The 12107-nt window shown below is 40.8% G+C and overlaps 1 protein-coding gene across 2 annotated transcripts in view; it reads left to right on the top strand.

Moving 5' to 3' along the window:
- RGD3 (ROOT GROWTH DEFECTIVE 3) overlaps positions 1–12107 on the top strand; it is a 50233-nt gene that overhangs the window by 16754 nt on the left and 21372 nt on the right. For both annotated transcript variants that reach the window (XM_059572376.2, XM_059572375.2), the window contains exons 7-11: positions 7010–7347; positions 9319–9427; positions 9602–10208; positions 10438–10570; positions 10696–10764. In XM_059572376.2, the coding sequence (XP_059428359.2) occupies positions 7010–7347; positions 9319–9427; positions 9602–10208; positions 10438–10570; positions 10696–10764 (1256 nt within the window). The remainder of the gene's footprint in view (positions 1–7009; positions 7348–9318; positions 9428–9601; positions 10209–10437; positions 10571–10695; positions 10765–12107) is intronic.

Raw genomic sequence — 12107 nt, 5'->3', positions numbered from 1 at the left:
TTAAAATCTTGTTGTTTGAGATCTCTTTTGGATTGGACCATTGTATTTGTTCCTAACTTCTCCTCACCGGATTTGGTAGATCTGGTTAATTTTTCAGATTGTAGAAGTCCATAGAATGATTGGCTCTTTTGTACACTTTTTTTTTGTACGAGGGCTGTGCCTTTTTCTTTCAATAAAATTATTATTCATAAAAAAATTAGACTTCATTGTAGCAACGGGCGTTCTAATTAATTTGAGTATAGTCTATAATATATATATATTTTTTTTGATAAGTAATAATGCATTAAAAGAGCGCAGAGGGGCGCAATCCAAGTACACAGGAAGTATACAAGAGAGCGACTAAGTAGGGGAGAAAGAAGAAGAGAACATGAAGAGAAAATCAGGAAAGTTGATCACTAAAAGAGCAAGCCAACCTGTAGTCCATGTGAATAAAGTGTACAAAAAGAAGTGAATAAGGTCCTCAAGATTCCTCGACACATCCTCGAAGCATCTCGCATTTCTTTCCTTCCAGAGGCACCAAAGAAGACAAAGGGGAGCCATCTTCCATACCACAGCACTACTCGTTCTCCCGCCCGCCCATCAACTAGCGAACATCTCCTTTACGCTTCTAGGCATAACCCAACACATGTTAAAGCAAGAGAAGATAACATCCCACAACTTGCGTGCGACTCCACAATGAAGAAAGAGATGATCCACGGACTCCCCATCCGCCTCACACATACAACATCGATTAATCACAACGATGCCTCTCTTGATAACATTATCCAACGTGAGAGGTTTCCCAAGGGCAGCCGCCCATGCGAAAAACGCCACTCTCAAAGGAGCCTTGGTGCGCCAAATGCTTTTCCACGGAAAGTGGTTAGGCACCTTAAAGGCAAGCATCCTATAGAAAGAGCATACCTCAAACTTCCCTTTTCTTGAAGGAATCCACCACATCCGGTCCTCCCCTTCCCCCCGAATTGAAGACGAGTACAAGAGCGAGAAGAAAGAGGCTAAGGCCATCTCCTCCCAATCATGAATACTACGGGTGAAAGTGACATTCCAGTGAACCATCCCATTTACACACTCCCGAATATCCGCAATGGAAGCATCCTTATTGCAAGCAATATTAAAAAGACCTGGGAAGGCATCCTTGAGAGACGTCTCACCACACCAGCAATCCTCCCAAAATTTGACCTTCCCCCCCAAACCAGGATCTAATCTGAAGTGACCCCGAAACGACTTCCAAACCCCACAAATGTGTTTCCATAACCCCACCCCATGCGTTCCACGAGGAACTTTAGTGCGCCAACCCCCCCAATCCACCCCATACTTTGCCACCAAAATACTTCTCCACCAAGCTTCTTCCTCATTTGCAAATCTCCATAACCATTTCCCCAAGAGAGCTTGATTAAAAAGACGCAAGCTCCGAATCCCTAGCCCTCCCTCAGCAATCGGAGAACATACCTCTTGCCAACTAACCAAATGGAACTTAGTCTCATCCTTGAACCCACCCCCATAAAAAATCCCGTTGAATCTTCTCAATACGATTCGCCACGGAAATAGGAATGGGAAAGAGAGACAAAAGATAGGTGGGCAGATTGGATAGGGTGCTCTTGATGAGGGTGAGCCTCGCCCCCTTGGACAAATAAGAACGCTTCCAAGGGGCCAACCTTCTAGCAATTTTCTCCAACATGTCATCCCAAATAGCCAACTGCTTGAAGGACTCCCTTAGCGGAAGACCCAGGTACTTCAAGGGCAGAGAACTAGTGCCACAACCCAAAACACCAGCCAACTCATCCGTCTCTACCGAATCTCCGACTGGAACCAAAACAGACTTGGCCCGATTAACTTTTAATCCTGAGACCGCCTCGAAGCCAATAATGAGAGCTTTAATAAATCTAACATGTTCAGATGCTGCCCCACAAAACACCAGCGTATACGATATAAAGTCCATCTTCGTCTCTTGGAAACAAACATCAGCCTTCCAACTTCTAAGCAAATTTCTAATCCTCAACCTCTTTTCCCTCTCATTCAATCCTCTCACATTCCATGACAGAATTTTAAGCTTCATGATTTAACACGACTGTCCCTCCCCATATTCTTGTCCCGTGACGAAAACTCCAAAAAATTGACAGATGACTGCAAGTTAATAAGCTCCCTCTTACCTTTTTTGACTACAGGAGTGCACACTTCCCTCTCCACTTCTTTGTCTTTGTTGTCAGCCATTACAACCCCTATGGTCTCTTCAAGCTTTCCTTCCTCTCCTTCACAAGATAGGCCAACTTCCTTGCATGCCTCAATGATAAAAGTCCTCTCTTGCACCTCCAACTGCTCCTCCTAAACAGACTTTGGCACAAAAGATTCCTGGGAAATTGAGCCCTCCACTGATTTAGAAATTCCCACCAAATTATCCAGCTGTGTTATGCAAAGCCCTGGCTCCTTACCCAGAATGCCCAGCACAGAAGCATCCATAAGCTGTTCATCGGAGTAGCTCCCCAAAAAACCTCCCCTCCCGGCCTCCTCACTGTCACCGGCAGTAGACCCAGAGAATTCCAGAGGTACCCCCTTACCAGGCTGCTTGCCCAAAATCCCTGGACCAGATATGCTCGAGTCCCCCTTCAGAACACCTTGGTCAGCAATACTGGATTGAGACCTCTGCGCCTTAACTGGGGAATCCATCGTCGCCGTAGCCTTGAACATGGATCCCATCGTCGAATCATCTCCCAAAACGCCATCCCTTGCCAGAATTTTCCTCGCTGCCCCCTCACTGGGCAAAACTCCCCTTTCCGCCACCTCTGCCGGAGATGAGGATGCTAACTGCAGGGCAGAATCGACATGGGCCTCCCTATCGTAGAATAACAACCTAACATCGGGACAAACAGGGTTACCGGCGACTCCCGCCGGAGCATATGGACCTCCCGTCGAGCAGTCCGACACACCAACCAAGGAGCCCGGAGGTTGAACACTTAAATCCAACATCGCTGTAGCCTTAATCATGGAACCCACGAACAAATCATCTCCCAGAACGCCTTCCCCTGCCGGAGTGTTCCTCGCCGCCCCCTCACTGGACGAGGCTGCCTTTGTCGGCACCTCTGCTGGAGGCGTAGAAACGATCTGCAGAACAGAACCGGCGTGGGCCTCCCTGTCGCAGTGCAACGACCTACCATCGGGGCTTGCGGAATTGCCGGCGATGCCCACCGGAGCGACCTTTCTCCACGGGCCGAGCTCCCTTCTTCCTAAAATACATCTTAAACGGCTGAACACCCCTTCCATGCTTGGGCCTTCCCCTAGTAGCCTTCTTGGGCTAGGCCATTACTTTCTTGTGTTTGTCCCCTCCAACTAGCCCATGATCACAATGCCCGCCAGACCTGGAAAGAGTGCTTAGACCCTCCACATCTCTAATCGCACGTTCAATTCTATCAAGACCCACGTCTACCTCGCCTTTCAATCTACTCAACGAATCCTTAGCATTTATTAGATCATCTTTTACACGAAACCATGTCTGCACGTGGCTACCTACTCCCTCCCATCCCTTCACGTGATCAGCACCACAAATCGAAGTTGTTAGCCTCGTCGTGGTGATCGACTTGCTCGCCGGAGACAGAAACCTGCTCGCCGGAGCTCCCCTATGAACACCCAATGGTTCCCTTACCTTTAGTTTACACGTTCCCTCCCCCCCAAGAGACTGGTTCTTCACCGAGCCCTCCCTACCGCCATTGACTGACCTCGCCGGAATTGAAGACTTGTGCACACCCTCCTCCAGAATAGTTGAGAGCTGGACTTGCTTATCCTTTTCTGTGGAAGCCTCCTTCAACCACCTTGGCACCCTGGCTATTGGCTCAGCGAAGTCATTGAAGCAGTCCTCTGTCGGCTGCAGCGAAGACCCCAAAAATTCCACATAGCTCCTTCTTCTTCCACCTTTGACATAATTCTTATTAACTTCCCTGACTTCCTTAGACTCACACAGGGAAGACTTAGCCAGCCGTACCTCCGAGATGAGACGTGTCCATCCTTGGCCATAACGTCCTTCTGGTACAATGATCGAGCCCCTCCTATGCCTACCATTGTATTCTTCTACTGTCAAGAACCTCCCATGTCTGTTGGCACATTTCTGTGCGATTATCCGTGGATACCCTGCTCTAGATTGGTCCCAAAAAACCTCAGAAGAATCCACTGCCACCAAGTCCTTAAAATGCGTGCCAACCACAGCACCTCATCCTTCTGCAGAAAGATGGTTTTTTGTTTCCTATTACTTCTTTCAAAAAACCTCACCCTTGAAGGCCCACTCTAATCAGTAACTCAAAAGTTTTGGACTCCACAATCCATTTTCTCAAAGTAGCGATAACGCTAACCAAAACAACTAACAATCTAGACACCCAAACAGTGAACACGCGCCACCCACACGCCTGTACTCAGGCGAGAGTAACCCCAGGAATTTGCTTCAAAGCTCTTAGGAAGTTGAAGTGAAGTTCTATAATATTTCTATTTCTAGTTCTCATGATTTGAAGTGTTTGTACTATTGATGTTATTGTTTATTGGCCTTTTATGGGTTGCTCCTTTTTTGTATCCAATGTACTAAGGTTGCGCCACCTTTGGTGCCTTGAAAGAAAAAAAAAAAAAAAAGAGGGAGAAAAGCTGCAAAGTTTGAGTATTATTAGTACAATTAATGCAACTGTGAAAAATGCCCCAAGAAATGATCAATTGCATGCATGTTTCCTCATCTGTCTTACAATTCTACATTAAACAAATATGTATTACTGTAGATAGACTTGTTTAGTAACCCCCTCTCTCTCTCTGTTCAGCGCATGATAACGCGTGTTGACATTTCTCTTTAGCCCTTTTTATTTTTTTATTTTTTTTTATTTTAAATTTTTAAATTTTTAAATTCTGGTAATGACAACATGCCGGTTTTTCGTTCTAGCTTTTTTTCATGGGTTTTTTTCGAGTCGATACCATTTTGAAGTCATGTCCTACGAGTTTGTAATCGTGGAGGGGGTTTTAGCCCATCGGATTTTTGAAAGTAGGGGGGGTCCTTCAATCAGTTTTCGTTGGACAAATTAGCTTGTGTTGGCTGTTGGCTATGGTGGAGGCTTTTCGTCAAGCGGATGGGATGAAGGACTTCACGAAGTCGTCCAGGGTTGGTTCTAAAACCTTCCTTGCTCAACGATGTTGTAATCGACATGGTGTGTTAGAACACCATGGTTGTATTGTGAAGTCGTCTGAGGTTGGTTTTTGCAGAGTATGGTGGTGTTGGTCAGAGAGGTTGTATTGTGATTTCAGAAGGCAGAGAAGGTATTGGCTAGAGTGGCTTCGCCCTCAAGCTGCATAAGACATTAGATTTTTACCACTTGAGTGTTGTCGACCTAGAAGTTTCTAGGTGGTTCTCATGTGACATAAATGGGTGGTAACGCATTGGTGGGAGCGTTGAAAGTGCCGATTGAGGCACTGGTTGAGACTGTTGGTAAATGGATGTATGCAGAGGCTCTAGTAAGTTTGGGGTAGACTCGCGCAATCTACACAAGGCCACTTTCAGTAATCACAATGCTAGAAAATCGATGGTTTGGGGGGGCTAGTGGTAGGAGAGAGCCTGGTGTGTGTTAGAGCATCCTCAAAATCCAGCTAGTACAAAATAATTGCCGGATGCTAGGGGTGATTTTGGTGATGACGAGGATATCCACGCCCTTAGGAACCTCTTGGTTTCTCTAAAAAAGGGTAGTGGACCGTTTAGTTGACAAAAGTTGATTTTGGCCAGAGTATTGGCCTTGAATTCTCTATTGATGAGCTGGCCCGTTCTAGTGGAACACAAGTTTCAGCTCTACAACGTTGGCTCAGTTCAACAGGGTGTTAACTACAAGTGAAGGACCGCTTTGTACTAATGGGTCTCAAGCCCATTGCTTGTTTTGGCCCTAATCTAGACCTACTCTCATGTGGAGAGTGAGAAAGAGTAATGGGCTGCCTTTTCGAGCTCAGGCTGTGCGTGAGAGCACGAGTGCCCATTCGGGCCATCCTGCTCTGGCATTGATAGCTTCGTTGGAGATCCCTGAAGACATTACTGCTCATTTTGGTGGAGCTTGAAAGGGGAGCCCAAGTATCTTGAGGGGCATTTTAAAAGAGTCTTGAGGGTGTCAACCTGGTTGGTTATAACCGGGTACAAACAGGTAACCGGATACCAACCGGTAACTCGGAAACTAGGAAACCGGTTTTAAAACCAGTACCGGGTACCCCAGTCCAGTTACCGGTTTTGGGATTTTTATATACCCGGTTATAACTGGTAACCAAGTATATATATATAATAATAATAATTATTTATTAATATATATCTATATTAATAACAATATGTTATAAAATATATTATTTATTATATATATATATATATATATATATACATATATTATTTTGTATACATAGGTTGTGCCCTCTGTGCATTTTGATAATACACTTATTACTTATCAATATACATTCTTCTTAATCATGTTTCTTTTGAAGTGGCTGTTTTTGTATTTGCTGGGGTGACTAATTGAAGCTTAGAACATTTTTACTTTAGGGCGAAAGTGCTTCTGTTTATGGATTTATCACTTTTTGCTCTTTGTTTGCTTGTGAGAGATGGACTTCAAAAATGTTTTTGTAATCTTCTATTTTTTCAAGGTTTTTGTTGAAATTGATTTTCTTTCTTTCCTTCTCTCTTTTATATATTTCAGATATTCTTTTGGGATTCTTCCTATATTAAAACGAGCTACACAAGGACAATTGTGTAGGGAGTTGAACTTTATACTGTTCAACCAAGTATTATTAATACACATTCTTTTTGGTTGGTTACTCCTTTGTTTTTTTTCATTAGCAAGGCATTCACGATCTGCAATCTCTTTAAATTTTTACCTGAGTTGTATTTTTTCAGATTCATTGTGTCTTTTTTTGTTTTTGTTGTTTTAACCCGTGTATTTAGTGAAATGTAGTAATCAATATTATATTCTAAATTAGAATTTTACTTGCATGTCTTTAAGCTATATGTGATTATTCCTTTATGTAGGTTTGGATGTTTGTGAGCAGTTCATGGATGTTAGTGATATGATAAGAGATGAGGACCTTATTCTGCACAAAGTTAACTCCCTTGGCAATGGGATAGACCAAAGAGTTTACACAACGCCATCTGTGCATAATATTCAGCAACTAGTGGCAAATATTGTTCCTAGTGTCATATCTAAAAGGCCAAGTGCAAGGCAATTGAATCTCCTAAAACGAAAAGCAAAAGTAAATTCGAAAGACCAAACAAAGTGTTGGTCTGAAGATGGAGATACGGAGATGTTACATGCTCAAAACACAGCAACATTGAAGGGTCAATTTCCTGATTCATTAAGTTGTGATAAGGTATTAGGCTGTTTATCCTTCTATGATCCAAATGGACTGATACTACCTCATTTAAATATTTTTGGGCTACATTCTTCTTTTATTTCTCTTATATCCATGCTATTAGCGTGCTCAAATGTTTCATGATTATTGCATTGCTTTTTGCTAGTTGATTTGTGTTACTATGACCTTTTTTGTCAAAGTGAATTTTTTTTTTTTTTTTTTCAAATTATTTTCAGTTTTAGAATGTAAAGCACTATATGTTACTGTGAAAGTATCGACTATGACTATTTTTTTATTTTATAAGTTTTCATGTACGCACATGATGTACAATGTATACCAAATATCCAAAGAAGTTAAATCTAGTGCACAGATGGATGCGTAACCTTGTGAAAATCAATAATAGTGTTGAATATATTTTGGAATGCTTGTCCACCAAAAGGGCACTAGGTGAGTAATTTTTTGATAAGTAATTGGCGTCAAAAGGAGGGAGAAGGGGAGATTTGAACTAATGACCTCTACTTCATGAGATGTGGTACCCAGCCAGCTAAGCTACCCCTTGGGATTAGTGAGTATCAATGCCATATTTGCAATATTTCAGTGAATACCACTTACAAAACGAATGTAGGACGTCCACCCTTTATCTAACAGCAGTAAAGACATTTTAGTAGAGGGATACAAACCTTCCTAGAGAACAAGACCAAGTCTCATACTTGAATGGGCAGTGAAAATGATAGGTATTTGATTCTTCATCTGCCTTTCGAGTGACAAATTGATTTGTAGTGAATGCCTTCTATATAGGGTGGCAGTCAGTCTTTTATTTGACATTGCAAATAATGTCAAGTCCAAAAACATGCTGGAAAAGATTCTTCATCATGGCCCTCTAAGAAATGGATGTGTTCCAATTGTACCAAGAGAGCTTCCATGTGAGTTAGCAGTTGAATTTTCATAACTTCTTGTTATGGACCATAGGCACCCTGTAAAGATGGGGTTGAGATCCCCTAGAATTCTCCTTAAATTTGAGATTCTCAAATTCATAAATCTCAGTTATCCATCTCATCTAAGCGTCTAAAATAAGCCATGTTTCAGAATTTAACGAGGAAACTTATTAAATGAGGAAGCCATGTTTTTGTCACTTAGTAGCTTTCTCATTAAATTTGGAAATATGATTTATTTTAGACGCTTAGATAAGATGGACGGTTGAGATTTATGAATTTGAGAATCTCAAATTTAAAAGGAATTCTAGGGAATTTCAATCCGTAAAGATGTCTACTCTTTTCCCTTTGCCCAGATGGGTCATTTCTGTCAAATTGTATTGATGACTGCTTTCTTTGAAGCTATGTGATGGGACATGTATATTTGTTTGAGTCCATTATGCACAAGAGTTGTCGTATAGAGCGATCTTCACAAAGTTATGTAAACAGAGGCAAGGTTGTGGTGTTCAACATGTTGATCCAGTATAACATAATTGGTGAAAAATAGGAATTTCCCTCTCAGCGTTGTACTAGGATTATATTAGTACACCATATTTACAAATATTTCTGCCATTTCAGGGGTCTAAAGACTGACGAAGCTTGTAGATTATGATGGACATGAGAAAAGACAATAAAAAAACAATTACAACCTGGAAAGGATGCTGTGCTATATGATGTAGACACTTTGGTTCCAACATCTGAAATTAGTTTTTTTTTTTTTTTTTTTTTTTTTTTTTTTTTAATTTTTGTGTTTTTCTTAAAATTTCACGAATCTTAATGGAATGTCACTGTGCTTAGAACTTCTGCAGTTTTGATTTTCCATGCACTCCGGATTGCTTCAGCTTATTTGTTGTTTTGTTCTTTAGAGCTTCGATATCTTATGATGGTTATCTACAACATGTAATTCATTTTTTGTTTTTGCTTGCCAACGAATGGTTTGTTCGTTGATTAGCTTCCTCTGTTTTTGACTTCTGCATAGGCATCAGATGCAACAATTTGTTTTTGGCTTCTCATGCAGGCACTTTTGGATATTAATAATGGCGAAGACAGCTTGGAGCATGATGGAGATGGACGGTGGCCTTTCCATAGTTTTTTTGAGCAACTCATCCTTGAAATGTTTGATCCAGGTAAGCTATTTAATTTTCCTTTGTTTTTGTTATTGGTTTTTTTTTGCCTGGGGGGGGGGTGGGGTTTATGCGGGTTTTTGAGGTGTAGATCCTTTGAGGGCTTTATGTTTCTTATTTTTCACTGATTTCTTTTCACTTTCAAAATAGAGTTTGTCTGACTATATATTTGTCCAGTTTGGGAGGTTCGCCATGGTAGTGTCATGGCTTTGAGGGAAATTTTAAGCCATCAAGGAGCTTCTGTTGGAGTGTTTATGCCTGACTTGAGCTTGGATGGTGGATTATTTGTTGAACTAGAAGATAAAGGCATATTAAACACAATGAAGAGAGAGAGAGAGATTGATTTGAATATGCAAGTTCCAGCAGATGGGCATGAGCCAAATCTTAAGAGGCCTAAGTTTGAAGATGTGCCATCCCCAACTATGGCTGCAATTGTCTCTTCCAGTGAGGTTGGTAATTTTGATTTCGGCGTGAAGGTTGATCATGGGTGGAATTTGCCTTCTGGACAGCTTAATGGTCAACTGAATGTTACTTCTGTTAAGGTAGAGCCAGAATCTTCCCTTGAGGGTGTATCATATTCGTGTAAAGATGCTGCTGATACTGCAGAGACAAAGGGTTATTCTGAGGATAAAGTTTCCACTGGAAAAGCAGATATGCTGAAGAATATTCCTGAAAATTGTGAGCTGATGAACTTGGTTAAACTGGCTAGGCATTCTTGGCTAAAAAATTGTGAATTTCTTCAAGAATGTGCAATTCGTGTTTTGTGTGTGCTGTCTCTAGACCGGTAGGTCTTATATTCTGTATCTTTAGACTATATTGTTGAGCTTAGTTATTAATTTCTTTTTCCTCTTGATCTATTTGTAGCAAGAGTTTGCTACTTCTTGATGTGCTTCCTGTTACTTTTTATTCCCCATTTGCTGTTTTTGCTTCCTATTATGTCACGGATCTCTCTCTCTCTCTCTCTCTCTCCATATTTGAGTAATGTCAATTATTTTCTTTATATTTTATTGCAGATTTGGTGATTATGTATCTGATCAGGTTGTTGCCCCTGTTCGGGAAACCTGTGCGCAAGCATTAGGTGCTGTGTTTAAGTACATGCATCCCACATTAGTTCATGAAACATTAAATATATTGCTGAAAATGCAGGTAAATGTGTTCTAATGGTGTTCCTTCTATCCTATGTTATATTGTTTATACTGAATTTCTATATTCTTATCCTTACCCTTTTTTGATTGGTAAATTTGATGCTTTTTTCGTACTTATTTGTTCAGTGTAGACCAGAATGGGAAATTCGTCACGGGAGTCTTTTGGGTATCAAGTATTTGGTTGCTGTGCGGCAGGTAAATCTTTGTTGTACACACCATTTACTATGATAATTCTAGATCTGCTACAAGTTAGGTTTATCACATGCAATGACTGCTTATGCTTTATAATTCTCATGGTTGTTTGGTGTGCGTCAGATTCCTTGAATTTGTGCAGATTGATGTACCTAATTTAAATTTAAATGTGTCAAAACATTTCTTTTGTACATAATGTGTGTTGTCGTCCTGAATTTGAATGTAATATTGAGTTTTGAGTTCCTATGATCCTTGGGTATAGTGACGTGCTTCTTGTTTGTGGCCATCTATTGGAATTTCTTAATGCAAATTAATGCGTAAGAGTGCTGGGCTGTGCTGTTCAGGGTAGAGTTATGCCTGAAATGGTTGGACGTATGTTGGCAAGTTGGACCCTAGGCAATTAAGAAGGCATATCTGTGAGATTTGGAAGGCAGAATTGTTTTCTTTCTTTTCATTCATAAGCAGAATTAGATTGACACACCCAAACATTGACAATATCTTATGGCAGTCCTAAACCATTTGTGCTACTATCCTATTTGGATTGGATCTTCACAATTTAAAACCATATGTATTCCTATGAAAAAAAGAAGACATTAAGGCTAATTACCTTGTTCATTTTTTATTGGTAATTAAAAATCTTATTCAAGAAATGAGAGAAAATGTATCAATTTTTTCATGTTGTTTCTTCTTTTCTAGATTTACTATTATTTAAATCTTCGCCCACTTAAGAAGATATCTGTCCTAGTCTGAAGGGCCAGAACACCTGAATTGAACAATTGACCAAACTTTTTTGGGCCCTAGACGGTGAGGAGCTTCTTCAAGCAAAATCCCGGGTGCAATGGCTAAACTTGGGGGACGTTTGATCTTAAACTCAAAGGGGATCTTCTATAATTTTACAAGTGAGGAGTTAGTGATCTTATATACCATACCAGCTGACTGACATTGGTACTTCCATCCGCCAATCAGGGCTAGTGGAGTGAAGAGGGCCAAAAAAGTGAGTGCCTAGCCTAAGCCATGGTGAGGAGAAATGGTTCTGATCTAGTTTGTTGTGTTCAGAAAGGAAATACATTAGTACTTTAAACCATCTTGTCAAGAAATCCTTCTATGGAAGTCTATTTCATAATAATCATACAAAGAATTTTGTTTTAGGAGCTCATATTATTGTCCAAGTCCGTTTCATTAAGTTGTTTATGTTTTATGAAGTTGATGCTGCGTAACTCTTAGGTCCCTGTACAATAGATGGCATCTTAATTGCGAATTGTGCATAGCTGGTCTATCCCAGTGTCTTTGGCCTCTGATAGGGGCATGAAAAATCTAATGAGCTAACTGATCTCAATCCAATGGTC

The sequence above is a fragment of the Corylus avellana genome, chromosome 10, assembly GCF_965113065.1.
Source record: "Corylus avellana chromosome 10, dhCorAvel1.hap1.2, whole genome shotgun sequence".
NCBI lineage: Eukaryota > Viridiplantae > Streptophyta > Magnoliopsida > Fagales > Betulaceae > Corylus > Corylus avellana.
Note: the sequence above shows the minus strand (reverse complement) of the source record. Positions and strands in the feature narration are given on the sequence as shown.